Source organism: Hirsutella rhossiliensis (genome assembly GCF_020360975.1).
Source record: "Hirsutella rhossiliensis strain HR02 chromosome Unknown scaffold00001, whole genome shotgun sequence".
Lineage (NCBI taxonomy): Eukaryota > Fungi > Ascomycota > Sordariomycetes > Hypocreales > Ophiocordycipitaceae > Hirsutella > Hirsutella rhossiliensis.
The window spans coordinates 1,442,780-1,465,517 of record NW_025408667.1 but is presented as its reverse complement, the minus strand read 5'-3'; the positions used below and the strand labels follow the sequence as shown (position 1 = coordinate 1,465,517).

At 54.4% G+C, this 22,738-nt stretch overlaps 8 protein-coding genes across 8 annotated transcripts; 4 read left to right on the top strand and 4 right to left on the bottom strand.

Moving 5' to 3' along the window:
- Positions 1 to 386: 386 nt before the first annotated feature.
- Positions 387 to 2,330, bottom strand: HRG_00209 (amino acid permease domain-containing protein; the record flags this gene model as incomplete). The annotated part of the gene is made up of 8 exons (XM_044858680.1): positions 387 to 522; positions 577 to 675; positions 745 to 884; positions 949 to 1,278; positions 1,362 to 1,381; positions 1,445 to 1,751; positions 1,809 to 2,090; positions 2,181 to 2,330. 8 exons carry the CDS (start codon positions 2,328 to 2,330, stop codon positions 387 to 389), a joined length of 1,464 nt encoding a protein of 487 aa, XP_044725080.1.
- Positions 2,331 to 4,380: 2,050 nt separating this feature from the next.
- Positions 4,381 to 6,050, bottom strand: HRG_00208 (AMP-binding enzyme domain-containing protein; the record flags this gene model as incomplete). The annotated part of the gene is made up of 6 exons (XM_044858679.1): positions 4,381 to 4,452; positions 4,514 to 4,551; positions 4,609 to 4,730; positions 4,797 to 4,894; positions 4,946 to 5,676; positions 5,735 to 6,050. The coding sequence occupies 6 exons, from the start codon at positions 6,048 to 6,050 to the stop codon at positions 4,381 to 4,383; spliced, it is 1,377 nt and encodes a 458-aa protein (XP_044725079.1).
- Positions 6,051 to 7,507: 1,457 nt separating this feature from the next.
- Positions 7,508 to 8,317, top strand: HRG_00207 (uncharacterized protein; the record flags this gene model as incomplete). Its single annotated transcript, XM_044858678.1, has 1 exon — positions 7,508 to 8,317. The coding sequence occupies one exon, from the start codon at positions 7,508 to 7,510 to the stop codon at positions 8,315 to 8,317; it is 810 nt and encodes a 269-aa protein (XP_044725078.1).
- A 2,351-nt stretch (positions 8,318 to 10,668) lies between these two features.
- HRG_00206 (uncharacterized protein) lies at positions 10,669 to 10,990 on the bottom strand (the record flags this gene model as incomplete). Its single annotated transcript, XM_044858677.1, has 2 exons — positions 10,669 to 10,764; positions 10,841 to 10,990. The coding sequence occupies 2 exons, from the start codon at positions 10,988 to 10,990 to the stop codon at positions 10,669 to 10,671; spliced, it is 246 nt and encodes an 81-aa protein (XP_044725077.1).
- Positions 10,991 to 12,686: 1,696 nt separating this feature from the next.
- On the top strand, positions 12,687 to 14,117 carry HRG_00205 (anion-transporting ATPase domain-containing protein; the record flags this gene model as incomplete). The annotated part of the gene is made up of 3 exons (XM_044858676.1): positions 12,687 to 12,707; positions 12,904 to 13,395; positions 13,482 to 14,117. The coding sequence occupies 3 exons, from the start codon at positions 12,687 to 12,689 to the stop codon at positions 14,115 to 14,117; spliced, it is 1,149 nt and encodes a 382-aa protein (XP_044725076.1).
- Positions 14,118 to 14,560: 443 nt separating this feature from the next.
- On the bottom strand, positions 14,561 to 16,567 carry HRG_00204 (DWNN domain-containing protein; the record flags this gene model as incomplete). Its single annotated transcript, XM_044858675.1, has 4 exons — positions 14,561 to 14,706; positions 14,770 to 15,986; positions 16,046 to 16,334; positions 16,396 to 16,567. 4 exons carry the CDS (start codon positions 16,565 to 16,567, stop codon positions 14,561 to 14,563), a joined length of 1,824 nt encoding a protein of 607 aa, XP_044725075.1.
- Positions 16,568 to 18,253: 1,686 nt separating this feature from the next.
- HRG_00203 (peptidase family m20/M25/M40 domain-containing protein) lies at positions 18,254 to 19,740 on the top strand (the record flags this gene model as incomplete). Its single annotated transcript, XM_044858674.1, has 3 exons — positions 18,254 to 18,873; positions 18,940 to 19,503; positions 19,560 to 19,740. 3 exons carry the CDS (start codon positions 18,254 to 18,256, stop codon positions 19,738 to 19,740), a joined length of 1,365 nt encoding a protein of 454 aa, XP_044725074.1.
- A 526-nt stretch (positions 19,741 to 20,266) lies between these two features.
- Positions 20,267 to 22,459, top strand: HRG_00202 (phospholipase/Carboxylesterase domain-containing protein; the record flags this gene model as incomplete). Its single annotated transcript, XM_044858673.1, has 6 exons — positions 20,267 to 20,585; positions 20,647 to 20,992; positions 21,368 to 21,686; positions 21,763 to 21,798; positions 21,915 to 22,321; positions 22,375 to 22,459. The coding sequence occupies 6 exons, from the start codon at positions 20,267 to 20,269 to the stop codon at positions 22,457 to 22,459; spliced, it is 1,512 nt and encodes a 503-aa protein (XP_044725073.1).
- Positions 22,460 to 22,738: the final 279 nt, after the last annotated feature.

Here is a 22,738-nt window from a genome sequence, read left to right as displayed (position 1 = left end):
TTGAGGCGTCAAATTCTACTCCATAGATCGTAGGATCCGAAGAGCAAGGGGGGAAATAGGCTCGCTTCGGCATTGACGTCCTTCAATCCACTCCCATTCAACTCAGTTTCGCCCTCAATTGATCAACTCAATTGGAGAAACCAATTGCCCAAGGCCGATTCACCGCGATGGGGTCGCTAAAATGATTAAATTGAGTGGTTTAGAACCGGTACGGTTTATTGCTGGTTGATCCCTTGCCTATTCTGTCTGGGAAGCCCTAATGCACAATGCATAGGGAGAGTGAAAGGGGAAACGTCGTCCATTCAACTAAGCTGTGCCTGCCTCTTCCTTATGAAGGGGGCACAGGTCGGACTGTCTAGTGATAGCCGTACACCCTGGCTTTAATGTTAGTTACGGTGAACCTCCATAATAGGTCCCTTGTACTCCTTCTTTGCCCAAGTCAGATAATATATCACGCTGAAAATCACTACCGCGCCAGTCATCAAGACACTCCAGTTTGTGGTAGCCAGGGTCGTAGGCGTGCTTGGAGGCCAGAAGCTGAAGAACCATATGATGACCATGTAAAGGCATGCAAACATGTTGTTGACGATGCCGAAAACACCAGGGACGTGCCACGGACCCCAAGCCAGTGTCTGGCCTTGACCAGCAGCCGTGTTGGCGAGAGCCGGTAGTGCACTAGGGTCGGGAAGTTTAAACCCCTTTCCGCAGCGGCGGTAGAGCAGGAGGCCGGCCGCCATGAGGTACGAGGAGTAGAGACCCGTGACAGCAATAGAGACAAGCGCGTTGTAGACGACTGCAGATCCAATGTTGACAAGGCCAAGCAGGCAAGAGATTACACTTGTAGTGCCGATGGCCCAGACAGGGACATTCGTCCAAGGATCAACCTGTCATTTGCGTTAGCCTTTGCCTATTCAGAATATTCTTTGCATAAAGGTGAGAGGAGGTCACTTTTGACAAAGTCCGCCAGAAAGGTAGGCCACGATCTCTGGCAAAGGCCCAGAACATTCGAGAAGTAGCGGCAATGACGCCAACAATGGCAAAGAGAGTCATGATAAGTATGAGAGACGTCAAGACAGCAGTCCCACTCATGGATCCTGTGGCCTGGTAAAAAATTTCAATGAAGGGATAGCCGGATTTAGAGCCGATGGCCCTGTCAATATCGGTGGCGCCGTAAAGCATAGCAATGATTATGGCTAGGCCCATCATGCCATTGATGACAATACTGATCATGATCGATTTTGGGACGGTCACGGAAGGATTTTCAACCTCCTCACACATCTGTAAACTATTGATTAGCTCATTTCCCGGTAGAGCTCGCCTAATGGATGCATTGAATCGGGATTTCACGAATGGGGCTTTACATGAAAAGAGCAGTCGACACCTACGAAGAAACCACGGATTAGCATATCAGAGATGGGGCCCGATCACAGAATGGGGACCTTACCAGCAAAAGAGAAGACGTATCCTAGTAGCCCAACAAACCACGAGAGCGCTTGAGTCGGCCAGGCGCCTGTGTTGCGGAACTCGAGGAAGACATGAGCTGCATCGCCATGCGCGCCAAGAGTGACCAGCGTAATTAGCACAGCAAAGAAGCAGACGATGTGCAGAACCAAGACCATGCCCTCAATCTTAGGAAGCATGGAGTTGACAAGCGTGTTGATCAGAACAGCGACAAGGATGCACAGCCAGAGGATCAACGTTCCCTGCCATGTCCGAGGAGTGTATGACGTTGACATGAAGACGACCAAGCCCTGAAGTATAGTACCGAGAAGGAAACCACCCGAAGCAGAAGTGCCCTGCCATCCTGCCAAGGTCAACCATCCAGTGATATAGCTCAGAAATTTAGAGCATGACCGAGGGGCCAACATGGCTACCCAGTGGTACTGGCCACCGGATGTAGGGGCGATAGAGACAAGCTCGCAGAGGGTAGAGAAGACGCTGAGATTGCCGATCCAGACGAAGATGAAACCATAGACGAGACCAGCAGGGCCACCATTTTGCAGACCGGGAGCGAAGCTCTGGAGCATGCCTTCCCAGGTGATGAGGATGGCGCAGTTGAATCCCAGAATGGACAAGAAACGAAAATTTCGCTCAACGAAGACGCCCCGTTAGCCTAGAGCGCCAAGCAAGATGGCGGGCAGAGTATAAATGTGAAGCAGTCTCTGAATGAGGCATTTTACCTTGAGAACCGACTTCTTACCCAATCTCGCCAACTGCTCGCGATCTTGGTCCTCGCGATCGGAGACGCCGGAGACACATCCAACGTTGTGCTCAGCGCTCTTCACCTGACCCATGTCGCCGAGCACGAGACTGTCACTTCGAATTCTCATACCGATGCGATGGAGGAGCGCGATCTGGGATGAGCAGTCGATTAGAGTCAAATGTGAAGCGGCAAGATGACGAGTGCCAGCGCGTCTTGCAGAGCACCGTCTGATCAGGCGACCTCGCGTTCAGGGCCGGAGGGGGTAGGATGCAAGGGATGAGCAGGAGAAAGTTAGGCGTTGACGCATGAACAAGGGTCGTGGGTTTACAGTACAGTGGAGACGCGCCGACAGGACACAAATATATGGAGAGCAGAACCACCCATTCAACCAGACGACGGCGAGCAGGAGTCACGAAAATGTGAGACTAATACTGTACAGTTGTGCTGACAGGCGAATCGGGCAAGCACCGAGAAGCTAGCCATTTCAATCGTCGAGTTCGTCCTTTTTGTATCCCTGACCGCGATGGCTGGGTCATTGTGAACGTATTTGGCTCTGGAGTCAAAAGCCCAGCAAAGCATGAGCGCCCCAAACGGTTTTGCCTGTGCACACTGCGTCTACTTAGGCAGCCTTCACACATGTGATTAGTGATCCTCGCCATCTACGCAGTCTTTCCTATGGTCGCTCATTCTCACCATGACGTTCCCATAGTACATGTAGTGACGACCCAGCTGTAGGCAAGACACCGACAGGCTGCCTCCTTGCCCCAAGCTTGCGGTAGATCGCCAATCATCATCTGCCCAGACTAAAGGGGGCATTTCTGGTACGGGGAGCGGGTAAGCATGACGTTCTTACGTTACTCGATCTGCGCTCAACCCCGGACGCAGCGCCTGAGCCACACTGAAGCAAGCTAGCGCAAGTGAGGAGGGGAAGGCAGGAGCTGGAAGATGCAGAGGCCTCGGCAAACTTAAGACAGAGTATGCGAAGGGAACGTAAATTGTGGTTAATGTGCTTTGTCTACGGAAAAGGCGTGGAGCGAGAGCGTCACAGAGACGTCGTCGCTCTGGCCGTTGGCCGGCTGGCAGAGGAGTAGAGATACAGTAGCGATGGCCCGCCAGGTAGTTAGATTCGTATTGATGTTTAATTCCCACCCATTCTGCCTTTTATCGCCAGACGATAGATAGCCCAGAGTGCTCCATCCGTCAAACGCAAGACGGCAGATCACTCCAGCCATGACTTCTCTCGAAATGGCGGCAAATCAGACCTCTTAAAGTGGACAGTAGATCGTTATGGGAAATGAGCTCCGCATGTCTGCTGCGTTCCCGCTGCTAAAATTGCACCGTTCGTTACGCGAAAACAATCCGAGATAAGAACGAACAGTCACCCCCTATTCGTATAGCCTGCCATAGGCACACGTACAACGGCTACCCGATGGTTTTTGTACCAACTATCGCCGAGATCCGCGTACGGCCGACATAAAAACGCCGCATAATGTGTGTGCATTCGTTTCTTCTCTTTCGTTCTTCAGATAGTTCTCGTCGGTCGATTAGGCTCCTAGTGCTGCATTCTCCTTTATTGTTGTGGAAACCCCAATGATGGGACCCCAACTATGGCACGGGATTTTATACAAGCTTCTGTAGAAATCCCCCATCCACGAGTCCGTGTCTGAATAATCCGGTCACCCTGAATGGATCTCTTATGGTGATATGCAGCTGTACTCATAAGGAAGATTCCATGGCGTTCTTTCGCTCCACGACACGTCTAATTTCACAGGATCTGGCAATCGCTTGCCAACCGTAACTTACAGTGACGGCCAATACGGCTCAATATCCGAGCTTTAGTGGTTTTGGGAAGTAATCAGGTCTGGCAACTGTTCACAGCCCCGTCTCTTATAGCTGAGAAAGCCCCTAATCAATACGCTGCACCCCATTCCAGTCCCATGGCCTGGTCTCCTCCCGAAGCACTGCGGGCATATTACCCCAGCTCTCAACTCCTGGCGGCGGATTCGTGGCTGGGAACCAATCTGTGGTCCCGAAAAATTCTCTAACAATCTGTTTCTTTATCGGTTTGCCAGAGACGGTACGTGGCAGCTCTTCTTCCTCGCACATGATCCGAAGCAGAGCAGGCAGCATAAAAGCAGGCAAACTTCTCCCCAGATCCAATCTGATCCGAGCCAAAGTTATTTGCTCTGCTGGCGCCGAATGAAGTCGAAGCCGAACGACCGCTCCGCATAGCTCTTTCGCTTCGTAGTCTGGCACCGCGACGACGCATGCCTCAGCGATATATGGCAACTCTATCAAGCTTCCCTCTACCCTCAACGTTGAGATTTGATAGAAACGGAAGAACACATCTGCGTGGTGGTTTCAGCGTATTTCTCTCCCCAGGGAATGTTACGTGAAGAACACACAGTCAGCATTTGATCGGCCGGCAAACACGAATTCGCCATCTTTGAGATAGGCAAGATCTCCAGTCTTGAAGTACCCTTCGTCATCAAACGCATCGCGAGTTGCCTCCTCCTCACCGATGTAGCTGTCCCGCACAATGATCATCAGTCAATTTGCCCCGAGATTCAATCCAGTTCGTTATGGCACGCACTGTGTAAGCATGTTTGGGCTCTTGACACGAAGCTCCCCGTGGTCTCCTTCTGATAGCTTAACATCGATGCCGGGCAAGGGGGTGCCAATCGAATTCTTCTAGCCGTTAAGTTCATCGCTCACTCCTAGGTGACATGGCCGAGCACTTACCTTGATCCCCGAGATCGCCCGTGTTGCAGGCCCTCCTAACTCCGTTGAGCTATAGACATTCTCGAATGGCAAGCCCGTCAAATCTGTCCAGAATTGCATCGTCGTCGGGCCAAGTATCCCGGCGGCGCATCTGATCGTGGGCAAGCCTTTGAAGTAATTGGAGTATTTCTTCCGGCCCTCCTTGGATAGCTCCCCGCTTCCGTCTGTCATTAAATCCTTCATCTGCCGCAACACCAGCGGTGTGAACGTGGCGTGAGTGATCCGGTGAGTTTTGAAGGCTTCCAAGACGGTGTCGGCGCCAGCTTTCTCTCCAAGGTCGTAGAGCTTCGTTCCCGTCACCACGGGCTCGATAAGACTCCTCGCCCCGCCAATCCAGTGACCTGGACGGTAGTTGATGGCGGCGCTGCCAGGTTCAGCCAGTTGTGCATAAGCAAAGCATCGTTTCGGTAGCACCGTGGCTTTCGGGAGACCGGTGGTGCCAGAAGTAAACAGCACCAGGCCTGGTCCGCCCGAGTCCACCGGGAGACTGTCCTCAATCGCGATGTCAGCATTCCCGAGGGGCTGCGCATCGCTCGAGATGGGCAAAAGCGTCAAGGATTCTGAGTCCTTTTGCTCACTGAGATAGGCGCATATCTTCTCAGCCCTGCCGAAGCAGTCTTTGCTTGCCAGCATACAGGTTGCTTTCGTCTTGGAGAGGAAGTAGTAAGCTTCTTCGGGGAGGATGCCGGAACCTAACGGGACACATGGTTGGTTTCGTCATTGACGCCGCGATACCCGACCATCACTCACCAAAGGTCATCCAGGCACCCCCCATGGCTCGGATGGCGAAGAAGGCGACTATCAACTCGTACCCGCTCCGTGCGAGAACAGCAACATAAGGGACGGCCTCGTGAAAGAAACCTTGCTCGCCTACCGCCGATGGTGGGAGTCGCGCGCGAAGGAGATGGCGCATCTGCATAACATCGCCCAACAGCTCCGGGTACGTCTTCTCAAAGCCAAAAGCATCGTGTACGATGGTTTCCGAGCCAGAAATCTGACGAGATGCTGCGAGCAGCCTGGCCAAGACCGGGTCCTGCGGAAGCTTTTGCGGGTTTCCGGCTGCCATGATCCGTTCGTTAGACGGTTGAAAGATCAGTTCAGGCAACTGTTTCTCGGAACAGCAAGGTCGGGGCGACTGACCCTGTGCTTCATTTTTAGGGCATGGTTGGGGCTGATGTCGATTGTTAACTTTTCCGTTGGGCTGAAATAGACATAAGGCCACATATCTCGCAGAACAATTTGAACAAAGGGCTGCATAAACTCAGACATACATAGCCTTAGTGTCCCCAGCACTACGTACACCTGCCAAGAGACGCAAGGCGTGCTGGCGCAATCACAAAGGCGGGAGCACATATGCCTGGCCTCTCTGGCTCCACAAGAGCGAGACATTCAGCAGTCGCTAATTATACCTTTAGATGAAATATCTTGGCAATTCGGCAACCCTGAAGTCATGTTTGATGTTGAGCGGCTTGCCCTTTTGACTGCGGACGTTGGTGTTCCCCGAGATGTGTCTGGGTCAGTCCGTGCTTTCCAAAGTCGAGCTGCCGTTAGACAGCGAGACCTTATTCGAACTCACTACTAGCTTTGAAGTACGACTTACCATGGTTCGCATGTCCATCTATTAAGACAATTACGCCATTGTGTAACTCTACTTTGTAGTGGTTCTTGAATCATTTCGTTCGAGGTTCGTTATTCGCGAACCCTGACGGTCCACTTTAGCATTAAGTTAGTCGCCTTTCAACCTCTCTGGCTCTCGACGTCAGGCTTCGGTATCCGTTGGGCCGAGCATGAGCAACTATCCTCGACTTGAAATAAGGGCAGGTGAAACGGCGGCAAGCCTCATAGCCTACGTGCTCGACACTCGGTGCCATCAAGGCCCGACGGACTTATTTAACCCGAACCCCATGGGGCTCTGCAGTCCCCAACCAAAACAGGCGGGAGCCAATGGATAGGCCCACGGCTTATTTACCGAGGGTAAAGGAACCTTACCCAGTTATCATCTGGAAGACATGTCCTAGCTATCGTGATAAGACGATGACTTGGCACATCTTTGTCTTGCCATCAAGTCATTTTGGCTCAGCCGAGATCGCTTCGTAATTGAGCACGCAATACAAGAAACGCATAAATGGGTCCTGATACCGCTCAGAGTTGCGGATCCTCCGACCGTGTGACCGACTTGCGTGCTCGTTCGGCTCTTAGAATTGGTCGAAGAATCGCGGGAGGTTGCAATGCGTCAATAGGTCTGTGGGGATGGGGAGCTCCCGTCCAATAACATGGATGGGAAATTAATAGATCGATCAAGCGCTGCGACTCGGGTTCATGTATCGCTGTCTTGAGATAAGGCATTTCCCCGAGTGCTTGTGGGCAGGCCATCAAGTTCCGTAATCCGTATATAAAGGTGGAAACAAATTTGACCTCTCCCTCGATATTGGGCCTTGTATGTTACATGTTGAATCCATATCGTCAGTCTTTGTTGAATACACTACCTTTGGCTTTGCCCGCGATTCCGATCAGCTCTCGACAATGGAAAAGAGGATGATATTTGCGGTCCTCCTCACGCTTCTGGAGATCGCCACGGCCCAGTTGAGGGTCCGCAAGGCATCCGTTTCGGTGCGCAACAATACCCCAAGGCCGCTTCAAGAAGTCTCCGTGGTGCACAAGTACAGCAGCGTTTACAAACACAATCACACATGGCCAATCATCCAGCCGGGCGAGCGGGCCGAGGACCGCATGGTAGTTCAGTATCACACCGGTTTCGGCACCATCGGGGTAGACTGGTGGGCGATTACCTGGGTCGAACTGGAGCAAAAGACGTCTTACGTCTCCAAGCCCCTCAACTTCCGCAAGATCGTTGACTACATGGAGAAGTTTGCTCCAAGGACCATTTCCGCCCTGGCCAGCACAGCCGCCGGAATTGCCACAGTCGAAGCCGGCCCTGGTGCCATGGTGGCCGCCGCCGTTGCCGCCGCCGTAGCTTCTCAGCAAGTTACGGAGTTTTTGTTTAGCTCGGAAAGCACCGATGGATTCAAGCAACACATGCTAGAGCGAGAGGATCAGAATACTCTGACTGAGATTGTCATCGAAGCGGATGGCACCATCGCTTTTAAGTCAAATTCCGGCAACTCGTATACCGTCAGCGAAGCATTGACGCCTGCGCCAGAACCCAAGCAGGTGGATATGAGCCGGGAAGACCAGAGTCTGAACGACGCAGCACACAGAGTCATGGAACTCCGAGACACAGCTCCAGACAGCCAGGAGCTCGAATATGCCGACTTGAAGTTCCAGGAATCTATGGAGAGTTGGCTCCAAGAGTGGAGGGGACAGAACTGGTAACAGTGGCCGAGAAAATGGAAAGCGGAGAACGGAGCTGTTCACCAGTCGGAGAACGGTCCTTCCCCAGCGGTCAAGCATTCTTCTTCTTTGTCTCCTTTTTTATCGGCCAGCCTGTCTTTTCCATCTCTGCCTGTACCATCACATTTTTGTCCGTGGTGACCGCTTGGCCAGAAAACTCCACCGTTTTGTAGAAATGCGCAACGATACCCACTTCGATCATCAGGCTCATACAAATGACTTCGGTCTCCGTGGAGAACATAACTGTCAGGTTATTTGTGAATTATTGCCGGTGCTATGTTGTAGCGACATACGAAGCTCGACGCCCAGCTCCTTGAGCACATCGCCACTCTCGTGGAGGTCGTCCCTGGCCAGCAGCCGCTCGTCCCTGGCTTCAGGAGCACCTAGGCGTGCCGGAGCTGCTCGGTCCACCTAACATGAGAGACGTAGGTATGACAAGCCACCTAAAACACTAGAAAATCGATCAAATATCCTTGAAGATATTTTCCAGCTGAGTTTTGAATGGATGGTTGGGAGAATCACACAGACAACTGAAGGGCCCCTGAGCTGGCTAGGACAACTGACAGCCATTTCCTAGATGGCTCATCTAAGAGGAGGATTTCCGTCGACGATTGTCAAGAGAAAATACCTCAAGCATGAAATCCCTTGAACATCCTTTTCAGCTACTTGATCGTAAGCATTCTTCCAAATGGCCGCCAAGTATCATATTCTCGAATAATATGAGACATTAATAAAAAAGCACCCTAATTTTGAATAGAGAAAAGGGGGGCCGTCAGTCGGTCTGGACTGTTTCAACATACAAGGCCGTAGTCCTGTTAGTCTTCAAGATTTAAACAATCCTATTGCACGGCTGACATCTTTAAAATCGAATGCGTTAGTATCTGCCGACGGCGGAACTTCGACAAGACTCGACAAATGGTTCAAGTGGTCTCGAAATGCTCTTCATGCTATCCCGGTTGCCTTTCGAGGTGCCGGGCTATGGACTTGATACCCTCACACACGACTACGGTGATATGACCGCTAATACTCCCTCACGACTGACGTGCAACCCGAGAACGTTCCAAGGTCGGGTCTTATTGTACACAGCCACCATCGTGAAGAATACTTAATCGGTCCGCGGACTACTATTACCGAAGGCTCCTCGCCCATCTCAAACGTCAGGATCATCTTCTAATAAAACGAAGTTACTACATGCTCTCGCTCGCCTGAGTTTGGGGTGCGTCGGGAAGACCTGGTGATCTTAGTCACTTGATCTTTGCGTGGGAGTTGTGCATACCAAGTGTTCCGCAACGGACGTGATATGTAAACGTGGGCTTTCCTTGACACCGATATAATTGGTAAATGAATTTCATGCTGTAATTTTTAAGGTCATACTTTATACTCGGCGGGCAAGATCACAGCTTTGCTTTAAGCTCCTTCCTACTTTAAAATAGAGAGCAGGGCTACCGGAAATTTCCGAGTTTTCCAAGCAAACACAGTCGTACATGAATGAGCTGCTATGGAATGTTATCCTGTCAGTTAGAGCTCCAACTCAGGTGGCGTGTCGCGTGTTGTTGTCAGAATTGGAGGACTCTGTGGCTCTGGACATTGATTGCCCTGAGCAAGCTTGCTTGGCGTACTGTATTAATAGCAGTACTTCTATACGAGACATGGGATTTCCGAGAATAAGTGTTAATTATATACATTAGCGGATATGATCGAGGCAGTGACATCGGGATGGCCGAAGCGGGTGGAGATCTCGCCTAAGATTTGCCGATCAGCCCCTTGGGTGGCTTAGTCTGTCAGGGGCAAGGATTCACAGTCCAGAACTTCCTGGAGCTCATCCACAAGACTATACGGAGTTCCCGAGTGTCGTCATGCAATCGAAGCCTCTAATGGCATTCGAGGGGCCGAGATCGAAGGGCTGAATTGAGAACAAGCCCACATCATCAGGTGCCGCGCTATGTTGAGAAAGCATGCAGGCAAGCCCACATCTCTCCGACTTTCTTCAGACTCTCTCATAGTCCTGAAGTACCTGGAGGTATGTTCACGAATATTGAATGTAGAAAGGGGCCTTCTCACGTGCTAACTGAGTGCTCGCGCCGACGTGCCGCCCTCAAGAATTCGAAACTTGTTCAATTTAAAGGGCCATTAAAGGAGAGAGTTACCCTCTAGTGTGAACGATTCCCAACTGCTTCAGAGCAAATGAATGACGATGTGTAACCCCAGAGTCTCAAACTTCCCCACAAGGCCCAGTGTGACGACGCCGCTCTTGATTCTACTTGACATTGATAACCAGCAGAGACAACTTCAGAGCACGACCTTTGCTCTCCCCCAAGGAGCCAGGGGCAAATTTAGTGAGAGTAGCCGGGGTCATGAGGAATGCAGTAGGGGCTCTTGCTCGGTTCGTAGAATCTGCAGACGGTCTTGGGAGGGCAATTGCCCGCAAACTAAGGAGAGAAACATCTTGTCAGTCTTCAATCCCACTTCACGGTTGAGGATTTGCAAGTCCGGGCAGATACGTACGACCCATTTGCCGCTCACGTCGCAGACCTGCCACCCGGACTGATCCAGGCACTGGTAGGTGCCGGGAGTGCATTCATAAGCCGACCTCTCGCCGACAGTGCCGGCGGCGGCGAAGGACGAAAGAGCGGCGACGACGGCGAGGAACTTCATCTTGTCGAGTGTCAAGTGGGTTTCTGTGTGGTCTTTGGTAGAGAAAGGCTGTTCTGAGCTGTCTTGTTGCTGTTGTGGTGCTGGTGCTGGTGCTGGTGCTGCTCAGAAAACATGCAACGTCGAGACGAACTCGGGTTTATATAGATACTCAGACCTCTAAACTCGAATAAAAGACCCCAAGCAGAGGCGCACGATTACCTTGCAAGACGGGCCCGATAGCCTCGTACGTCAGCAATACGAATCGCAGCCCACCCGTATACGAACGGCACGCACTCTCGCGTTCAACTGCGCCTCCCCACCATGACACGGCCTTATTTTCATCACTTGTCTTCCATGTTGGTTTGAACGGCTGGCCATGTGAGACCACGAGCCGGGCTTTGGAGGTCGCGCCACCAGGTAAAGTACAGCCAGCCTCGTTGCTCTCAACTCAATTCAGCTCTTGGGTCAATATCCGAATTCTCTCCTATCTATCGTCAGCGTTTGGTCCATCTTTGACTACTCACCAGAGCGGGGCGCGCATTATTCTTCCTGGGCAGCCGAGAATATTGCCTCGCCGCTTCAGCTCGGCTCCAAGCGTCATAGAATTTGCATCGCATTCGAGCCCCGATTCTGTCAGGACAGCGGCGGCATAGAACAAAGGCCGCAGGGGACACGTCATCAAACACCAAGCCATCTCACAGCAAACGATTGAGCATTAGAAAGAGGCACGGAGCTGAAAACATCTATTGGGGCTGGTGACGTTTTCTTGTTGCTGACCAACCTCGCAAAATAAGCAGCGCAACGAGACCGGACGCATGGCTGAGCTGTGTAACTACGAGGCGGATGAGGGATTGAGGCAGAGTCATCGTTTGCGGGAATCGGCATAAGAGCACGTGAGGGTATTGGGTGCCCTGACGGCTAGGCACAGAGACATGCTTGGCAGTGTTGGTGTGTCGACGCTTCGATACGAATTATTTGGAGGCAACAACCACTGTCAGCCCCGGGGCTGAAATGCCCGCTGAGCCGCGCCTATGTACTTGCTCACGAGATGCAAGATGGATTTCCTGCTTGGCAGAAAAGAGGCTCGGCGAACGAGTCATTTCTCGCAACGTGGACGTTGGTTGCCTTGCAGATGTGAGACCGGACTTGACTAGGCGTGGCGGAGGACGGCTTGAGACATTTCAGTTCCGCCAAGGTCTTCTTCGGGAGAACAGCGATGGCATAAACCTGCTCGACTTTGAAGAAAGTTGAACCCACATAAACGCTCGGAATTGATGTCCCCAGCGGCCTCGATGTAGAAACTCGGCTACCCAACGTGCCCCCTTTCTCTTCAACTCGCCGGTCATCAATCGAGCAGCTCTTTTTATATGTATCGCACTTTTATCATTCGCAGGTTGCGTAATCGAGTTTACACCTGGATTCGCCCTACGTCCTGGAAGTAGTGGAATATTTCAACATGTCCCGAGAGTACCAACTTCAAAGAACGTGAGCGGACCTGGTCGGTACGGGGGGGCTTTTTTAGTTTAAGGTCATGCTCGAAAACATGAGCGAGGCTAGACCAGCTGAAGCGAACATGAATACTCAAGAGGGCTTGTTGTTGTTATTGTTGTCCTGGGCCCTTGCATGTTTGAACTGGGTATGAATCACCTTGGATATCAACACCGATTCAGGGCTCAACTGTCTTGTATATGAGAGTGCTGCCAGATCCACGGATAGGATGGAAAATAACTACCAATGGGTGAATGAATGCATAATGATGTAGTTGAGGAACAAACATGCACGCATGGTCACTAGGGTTTGGGTTAATTACTTTAGAGTCTGGGTGGGGTGCACAGAAATGCCCCTCCTCGCCTCAATCGTCAAGACGCCACCCAATCCTGAAACGATACGCCGACAAAGCAAGAGCCAGCACGCCGACGTCGCTCCCTTCGCAGACCCAGCAGCAGCAGCAGCAGCAGCTCGACTACCAACCTCCCCCTCCCCCGCACGAACAAGGAGAGATCGACGTCGCCGCCGCCGCCATGTCCTCGTCGGCCGCCGTCATCTCCGCCGACGACGGCTCCGCCCTCGAGCCGACGCTCCAGTCGCTGCTCGACCAGCGCTCGCTCCGCTGGATCTTCGTCGGCGGCAAGGGCGGCGTCGGCAAGACGACGACGTCGTGCTCCCTCGCCATACAGCTCGCCCGCGTCCGCCGCTCCGTCTTGCTCATCAGCACCGACCCGGCCCACAACCTGTCCGACGCCTTTTCGCAAAAGTTTGGCAAGGAGGCCCGCCTCGTCCATGGCTTCGACAACCTCAGCGCCATGGAGATCGACCCCAACGGCAGCATGCAGGATCTGCTCGCCGGTCAGGGCGAGGATGCCGACGACGCCAGTCCCATGGGCGGCGCTGGCATTGGGGGCATGATGCAGGACTTGGCCTTTGCGGTGCGTTTGCAGACAATGATGAAAATAAAAGATTTAAAGTATTTGGAGCCAGGCAAATATCCTGACGGTTACATACCAATACACAGATCCCTGGCATCGACGAGGCCATGTCCTTTGCAGAGGTGCTCAAACAAGTCAAATCCCTCTCCTACGAAACAATCATCTTCGACACCGCTCCGACCGGCCACACCCTCCGCTTCCTCCAATTCCCCTCTGTCCTCGAAAAAGCCCTCGCAAAAGTCTCCCAGCTCTCGTCTCAATACGGGCCACTGCTCAACGGCTTCCTCGGCTCCAACGGCGCGCTGCCCAACGGCCAGAACCTCAACGACATGATGGAGAAGCTCGAGTCGCTGCGCGAGACAATCTCAGAGGTCAACACGCAGTTCAAGGACGCCCAACTCACCACCTTTGTCTGCGTCTGCATCGCAGAGTTTCTCTCCTTGTACGAGACGGAGCGCATGATCCAGGAGCTCGCCAGCTACGGCATCGACACTCACTGCATCGTCGTTAATCAGCTCCTCTTCCCCAAAAAAGCTAGTGACTGCGAGCAGTGCAATGCCCGCCGCAAGATGCAGAAGAAGTACCTCGACCAGTACGAGGAACTCTACGCCGAGGACTTCAACGTCGCAAAGATGCCCCTGCTCGTCGACGAGGTCCGCGGCAAGGAAAAGTTGGAAAAGTTTAGCGAGCTCTTGATTCGTCCCTACGTTCCCCCGGAGTGACGAGGCGTTGATTGGAAACAAGGCAACATGTGTCACGACGCTCAAGGTGCATACAAGAGACAAGTTGCAAACATTCTTCCTCGAGATACCCATACTTTGCTTGCATGTACCATGGCCCCGTCTTTAGCTCGACGTGTGCAGCGCATTGCCTTTCATTTTGCTACAATGACGGGCGCGATACAGGCGCCAAACAACCACTCATCCTCTCTCTTATGCGCCAGAATTATGAAACCCCCTCTCGAGACGACCAATGACCTCGAAAATGCCTTCCCAGATGCCCAAGCGCCTGTCCACAACCAAGCAATAACCCACCAGCCACAGTGTCGAAGCGCTGCCGCGCATTGCCGCGCCCACTGAAGACGAATTCTCGACTATGTACAAAGGTGACGTGAGTCGTCGCTGCAGAGAACCCATTCCAAACGGAATGGCAACAAGTAGCAGTGTCAGAGCTCCCTGTAGTCGCTCGGGCGTACTCTCCGCTGCTTATTCTGGTGCCGATGGGGGTTGACCGGCTTTCGAAAGTAGGCGTCGTCGTCGGCGCCGTTGGCGGGCGGAAAGCTTGCTCCGTTCTGGAAACCGCCATTCATGCCTCCCATGCCGTTGGCCACGGGACCGCTCATTGGACCCCCTGGGGTATTCATGCCGCCCATACCATTCATGCCGTTCATACCGTTCATGCCACCCATGTCGTTCATTCCCCACCCCCCATTCATCCCTCCAAAGTTTCCGCTGTTCATCCCCCCAAAGCCAGGCATGCCCATCATCGGCATGCCCATCATCGGCATGCCCATGTTCATGTTCATGTTTGGCATGCCCATCATGTTGGGCATCATCCCCATGCCGTTGAACATCATGCTATTCATGCCCATGTTGGGCATGCCGTTCATCATGCTGGGCGTCGTGTTCATGGCCTGTTGATTTTGCATCGCCTTGGGGCCTTTGGGGATCCGAGGATTCTCCAGAAAGTCGTCAGCGGGCCGCTTCTTGGGGTTTCCTTCGCCAGCCGTTGAAACCTCGGTATTCTGGCTTTCGGCAGGTTTCGCGTCGTGGACGAGACTCTGAGGGCCCTTGGGGGGCGACTTTGCGGATTGTAGAGGCGCTGGTGAGCTCGACTTGTCCACGTCCCCAGAGTCCTTGGTGCCGTCCTCCGGCTGATCCGATTGCTCAGCCTTCTGGGCTTCCCCATCCTTGTTCTCTCCATGGACGTTGGTCCCGTCGTCGGCTGCGGCTTCTGGCGACGCTGGCGGTGTAGATTTGGCCGTTTCCTTCTCTTTCAAGTATTCTTGAATCTTCTTTGACGTGCCTTCGTCAGGTGTCAAGTCATCTATCAGCACACCTTCGGTCTGGCACGCAGGACAGACGAAGTCGCTTTCGATAAGACCATTCGTGATGCAGTCGTTACAAAACGTCTTCTTGCAGCAAGGAGTCTTCATTGGCTCTATGAACATTTTTTTGTCAATCGAACACTCGAGGCCGCGCTCTTGCACCTCCTTGTTCTCGGCCTGCGCCTCCTTGTGGGCAGACGAGGACTTGGTCTTGGCCTGGAACTGCTCCCAAGATGCCTTGTCAGGCTCTGCGATGACAAAGTCTCCTTCGGCATTCACCATGATGCCGGATGGTCGCTTTGTCTCATCACCATCGGTCTGCGCCAGGACGACCGACTTGTCAACCTTTTGCAAGAAGGAGCGCGGGATGCCCGTCGTCCGCTTCACCCGGGGTCGGTTGTCAAAGTCCGGGTCGTCATTCGTCGGGCACAGCTGTATCCAGTGGCCCTTATTTCCGCATCGGTAGCAAATGTAGCCGTTTGGGGGATCATGGTCCGGCACGTTGGCTGGTCGCTTGGAACCCGGCTTGAAGACTGGTGCTTGGCTGAAAGATGGTTAGCCGTGTGATTCGTGGGCGCTATCCTGGGCCAATAGCGCACTTACTGTGACATCTCCTCCTGCTGAGCAGACCACTGCTCGCTCTGGGCGGCAAACATGGCTGCCATCTTTTCCTCTTCCGTCATGGCCGTGTTCATTTGGTTGATGGCGCTGTTGCTCGGCTTTGAAGCGGCTGCCTTGACGGACTGTTCTTTCCGGCCAGCATTTTTGGCAGTCACTGGCATCTTGCCCGAAACATAGCGAGCGGCGCGGCCGGCTCCGGGCTTGAGCGCAGGCTGGCGCCGAGCTATCACGGTGGTAGATCTGGGGACAATGGTGGTATCATCGTCATATTCTGAAGCCCAGTATTAGCAACGGCATGTGTCTTCGGGGGAACTGGGGAGGTGGAAACATACCCTCGCTATTATCATCCGTGTAGATGAAAAGATCAAAGTCGGTTCCGTCGCCAAGGCCACTCTTGTGGATGATTTCACGCTTCAGCTCGAACACAGAGATGCCGGTGCCGTCGAACTCGACCCTTGTGGGCTCCTTCTGGGACTTGAACTTGAAAAACACCGATGACGCCATGGTGGCGGCTGCTTGAACCGAGTTTCCTGCTTACGAGGAATCGGCACCGACGGCGAGGTCGGCACTGCGATGTTGCGCGTCCAGTTGATGTCGGGGGGCCGAGCGGAGATACCGAGGGTGAGTCTCAGAGTCGCACAAGACGCAGTCTGCAGAAACAAGAGTGAAGATTTTCTTTTCGGTGCCAAAACAGAGTCTTTCTTTTCCTTTTCTTCTTTGTTTCTCGGTTGGGGTGAATGCAAACTTTCAATTTTTGATTGTACTTGGAACCAAGAGAAGACAATAGGGTCCGAGGGCACGTGAATAAGGAGTACAGTCGGCCAAAGCCAAAAGAAGGATCTGAATGCCCTCCAATCCTCCTCACCACCAAATCACCTCGACAAACACCTCTGCACCAGCGTGCCGTGGGTCAGCTCAACTATCACGCAGTCTCCAGCAACTGTTCGCAAGGACAAGCCGTCGACCCCAACAGGAGTTGCGAGATGAGACGCCGCAGCGTAGCAGCAAAGCACTGATGGATCAGAGATTGCTGACGTGTCGGCCGATTCGTTTGGAGGCGGAAGCGTCGAGCGCGTGAACGGGAAACTCCAGCAGTGGCAACACGGCCTCGGACGAAGCAGAAGAGCACAAGTGACGGTCACGAAATGTCGGAGGTGCTGGCCTCGATGTTGTTGCGATGGTAGGGATGTTGGGCGATGGGGCAGTGATGTCGGTTGCAGGAGAGAAGATGGATGCGTCTGGAAGTGGAACACGCGACGTAATTAATAAGGACTGGCCCCTTTTAGCGGCGGCGGCAGCGTGGTTGCCTGGAAATTTAGGCCGCCACTGCAAAGCATGACTCCCTGCCTTAGTGCGGATACCTTATTGTTTTTCCCAACTTTATCCAGCCATCCTCGGCAAATGGGAGCTGCGCCGCACAGTCACTTTGTACCTACAGAATAGAAAACAAGAGGTACCTACGGATACCTACCTACCTTAGTTGGGCCACACAAGCAAGGTTCGTTGGATGTAGGAGCTAAAACTGGGCTTCCAAGACCATTCCTCCACCCAGATACGGAGTAATCGTGGGTGGTTTCCCCACCCAAGGCCCTTTTCCTTGGGGCGAAATACCTATGTCGGAAGTAACCCCCATCAAGCATGTACAAAAGCGTGATGGGCCCCAAGCTCGCCGGGTTTTCGCCGAGCTTCATGTCGCCTGCAAGCGCAGAGGGGCCATGAATCCGCACAGTGCAGTGTACCCACAGGCACGCAGCCTTCCGGAGCTCTCTCGTGTCAGCACAAATCCATTGGCTGCCGGTGATCCGGTGATAACCGGCGTCCCCTTCACAACGTTTCACAATGCTGCAATTTTTTTTCTATTGGCCTCCAACCGATCCGTTGCCGCGCGCATCCTCCCTCCAGTTATAGAAGGAGGAAAAGCAGGGAGATACGAAGGAGGAGAGAGGAGGAGGAGGAGAAGTAGCAGCGGCAACAGGCGGCATTCGCATGTGAAGCTCGTTGGTCTGTTACGTCAAACCTGCCATGACAAGGGCCGCGATGCCCCGCACCTTCTTCCTCCCGCAGACATCTCCCCTCCTCTGCCGTGCCGCCAAAGCATTCACAAACCTTGCTTTCACCCCGACTGTCTGGACCTCATCCTGCCGTCGCCCCTATCTCACAGATTCGATCCGCCGCCACCAAGCCAAAACCATGGCGCCCCAGCTCGACGGCTACTTCAAGCAGGTCGACGCCTCGGCCAACGACTTCATCGAGCGCCTGCGCAAGGCCGTTGCCATCCCCTCCATCTCGGCCGAGGATGCCCGCCGCCCTGACGTCGTGCGCATGGGCGAGTGGCTCGCCGGCGAGCTCAAGAACCTCGGTGCCCAAGTCGAGCTGCGTCCCCTAGGCAAGCAGCCGCACAAGGAGCACCTCGACCTCCCTCCGGTTGTGCTCGCACGGTACGGCAGCGACAAGAAGAAGCGCACCATCCTCGTCTATGGACACTACGATGTTCAGCCGGCCGACAAGAGTGACGGCTGGGCCACGGAGCCCTTTGAGCTAAAAGTCGACGACAAGGGCCGCATGTTTGGCCGTGGCTCCACCGACGACAAGGGCCCTGTCCTGGGCTGGCTCAACGCCATCGAGGCGCATCAAAAGGCCGGCCTCGACTTCCCTGTCAATCTGCTCATGTGCTTCGAGGGCATGGAGGAGTATGGTTCTGAGGGCTTGGACGATCTCATCAATGCCGAGGCCAAGAAATACTTTGCCGACGCCGATGCCGTCTGCATTTCCGACAACTACTGGCTGGGCACGGAGAAGCCCTGCCTGACGTACGGCCTTCGCGGTTGCAACTACTTCTCGCTCGAGGTCTCGGGCCCCGCCGCCGACCTCCACAGCGGTGTGTTTGGCGGAACTGCCCAGGAACCCATGACGGACCTGGTCAGGCTCCTGGCGACGCTCGTCGATACCGACGGCAAGATTCAGATCCCAGGCATCATGGAACAGGTTGCGCCCATGACCAAGGAAGAGGAGAGCCTTTACGACGGCATTTCCTTCACCATGGACAACATCTTCGAGTCTTTGGGCAGCCAGACGACCATCCACGACGACAAGAACAAGACGCTCATGGCTCGGTGGCGATACCCGTCCCTGTCGGTGCACGGCATCGAGGGCGCCTTTTCCGGACCCGGCGGCAAGACGGTCATCCCTGCCAAGGTGGTGGGCAAGTTTTCCATCCGTACCGTCCCCAACATGGACATCGACACGACCAACTCGTGTGTCTTCAAGTACGTCGAGGAGCAGTTTGCCAAGCTCAAGAGCAAGAACACAATGAAGGTATACGCCCAGCACTCGGGTAAGTGGTGGGCCGCGTCGCCCAAGCACTGGAACTTTTCCGCCGCTGCCAAGGCCACAGAGCGAGTCTGGGGCGTCCAGCCCGACTTTACTCGTGAGGGCGGGAGGTAAGCAGCCGAAATCTGTCACCCCCCGGCGCGCGGATGCTAACGAGACGATGCAGTATCCCCGTGACCTTGACCTTTGAGGAGGCCACGGGCAAGAACGTTTTGCTCTTGCCCATGGGCAGCTCGACGGACGGCGCGCACTCCATCAATGAGAAACTGGACAAGCGCAACTATATTGAGGGCACCAAGCTGCTGGGTGCCTATCTTCACTATGTTGCCGAGGAGCCCCAATCTTAGTTGGCTAGGAGACACCGAACAGGAGCTGTGTGCTCTGGGAAACAACGTGAGGGGCTGTATTCCTAGCAACGAATGCAAATGAGCAGACTTATGTGACCTGGCAAGACGTATCCCGGTGGCTCTTCCCGACACACTGCAACCATGTCAGGCATCGGGATGGAGCAGCGGTAATTAAGAGGGATTTGCGCTTGCTCCTCCACTCGACAATGCGAAGTTGCAAGCGGGCCGCCCTGCACGATGCGCCTGACGGATCAAGGCCATTGGATCGATTGAGTATTGGACACTGCATCTTGTCTTATCTAGGTACCAGTAGGTACTTGTAGACCACCTTTTACGTAGCACCGTACTTCGTATTTTATATGCAATATCGCACGTCAAGTGCCGAGGCGTGGTATCTCGAGATGTCTCATCTTGCGCTCTCCCCTCATTCTTGGGCCCCGTCTTCCCCCCTCTCCCTCGTCTTGTCCTCGTCTTGTCCTCGTCTTGACCAGCATTTGCGGACGGCGTCCCGACAACCAGTGCCGTCATGCTGCTCGGCAGCTTCAGGGGCCTCGCGCTACTTACACCCATAGCAGCTGCTCTTGCCCAAGACAACCAGCACCATAGATATGAAGGCCTACAGGTCGGTCTCGGCGAGCCGGGCCTGACGATTCACGGGATCCCCTTTAGCACGAGGGCGCACTGGATGAGACAGGCCAACGAAGCCCTGTACCATGTAGCAAGGACGCCCTGTCCCTTTGAGGCGTTTGGGACCGTCATCGTCAACCACACGGCCGGGGGACTCGGGGACCTGGTATGCATCGGGGCAAACATGCGGAGTTCGACGGGGGATCCGACAATGCACGGTAAGTCGTTGCTGGGATAACTGGTACCCGCCGTGCAATAACTCATCCAGGGGGCTTGTAGGAGAGATCGCGGCCATCCGCAACTGCAGCGCCATCCTCACCGACCCAACCGGTCCCTACCGCCTGACAGCGCGCGAAGCCCTGGCCGCCTTCTCGCAGCTGACGCTCTACACCAACGCCGAGAGCTGCCCCATGTGCGCCTCGGCCATCTACTGGGCGGGGATGAGAGAGTACGTCTACGGAACCGGCATCGAGGCCATGGTGCGCAAGGGCTGGGGCCAGGTGCGCATGTCCTCGCCCGAGGTGCTCCGCCAGGCGTTCAACGTGGGCGGCGGGCCGACGAGGATCCTGGGCGGCGTCTTGGCCAACGAGACGGATGCATATCTGCTGTGGCAGTTTGACCCGGAGTATGCCTGTCCGAGGGGGTGTAGGCGCTCAGGAGGAGGGTCTTGCATGGCTGCTGACGACGGGACTTGACGTGTTTTTTTGCCATGGTGGACTCGGTTTAGCAGGAGGGTGACCTAGAGTTGGCGTCTGTACTGAGAGCTACAATAAGGTGTGGTAAGCTTTCAATGACAACTATCGAGCTTTGTACAATGTTTTGTCGTGACGTTTTCATGGTGATGCAGCTGCCGAGGCATTGCACGGTTCGCCCTCTATCGCAAGTGCCCCACCTCGTCGTCGTTTCTTCCTTAGCTGCCTCTCGGCTCCATCAATCCATCCCTTCACCCACCCACCCACCAGCAATCGATGCTCAACCTCAGGCTCGCCTTTGCAATCAGCCTCGTCATTCCCGTCATCGGCCTCATCCTCTCGCTGCTCTCCCAACGCCACCTCTCCTCCCCCGCCTCGGGAAATACTGCGACGACACCCGCCTCGGACAACAAGCTCACCTCGGCCACCATGTCTTCTTCCATCCGCCGGACGGCGCCCCTGGTGTTCCCGGCAGTCGGCAAACACACAGCCACAGTCTTCTTCGCCCACGGCTTGGGCGACTCGGGCGCCGGGTGGGCGGATGCTGTGCAGCATTGGCGCAGGAAACGGCGGCTCGACGAGGTCAAGTTTGTGCTGCCGAATGCGCCCGTCATGCCCATTACCCTGGTTCGTCTTGGCGTGAGCTCGGGGACCTGTCGAGGAGACTCATGTGCTGACCGCGTTGCATGCTTCTTTGGTGTAGAACAATGGGTTCCCTATGCCGGCCTGGTTCGACATTGTAAGTCCTCTCACGCGGCACCTGGACTTGAACACATCCAACACAAGTCGAACTCTGCTTCTCCTCGACAAGAAACGAGGCACATGGGGCAAGACCCAGCTGACTCGACGATGCAGAAATCCCTAGCGCCGTCAATCAACTCGCTGCAGGCCCGCGCCCTCAACGAAGATGTCGCCGGCATCCTCGAATCCCGGGCCTACTTCCACTCCCTCATCCAGGACGAGATCTCGGCCGGCATCCCCGCCCACCGCATCGTCCTCGGCGGCTTCTCCCAGGGCGGCGCCTCGAGCATCCTCGCCGGCCTCACCGCCCCCGTACAGATTGGTGGCGTCGTCGCCCTCTCGTCATGGCTCCTCCTCAGCCAGTCCTTCAAGGAGCACGTCCCCGAGGGCGACTTCAACAAGGCCACGCCCGTCTTCATGGCGCACGGGGACAGGGACCAGATGGTGCGCTACGATCTGGCCAAGGCCAGTGCCGAGGCGCTGAAGAACATGGGCTATGACGTGACGCTCAAGACGTACCCGTGAGTCCAACCGCCCCTGCTCGAGTGTACGTTTCTGATGCGGGACAATGTAGGGGTATGGAGCATTCAGCCTGCGCAGAGGAGCTGGACGAAGTGGAAGCATTCCTGAAAGAGAGACTCCCAAGTCAGGGGCAATGAGTCGAGACCAGGACATATCAGGCGTTAGCCCAGGATTATCTGATCTCTTACGCAGGCAGCTGGTGCGCTCGCCAGTTCAGAAATGTCGAGCTGCATTAGCCACCTTGTACATAGAGCTGCAGTCATCATTGATGGCTTCTCGAGATGGTTGGACCTGAAAGACCTCTTTTCTCAGGCCCCATTATTGAAGCAACGCGCGCATAGATCTTTGATTCAACCTCAATTACTATAACCAAGCTTATAGACCATCGCTGTGTCCAATCAAGGCAGTTGCGTCCA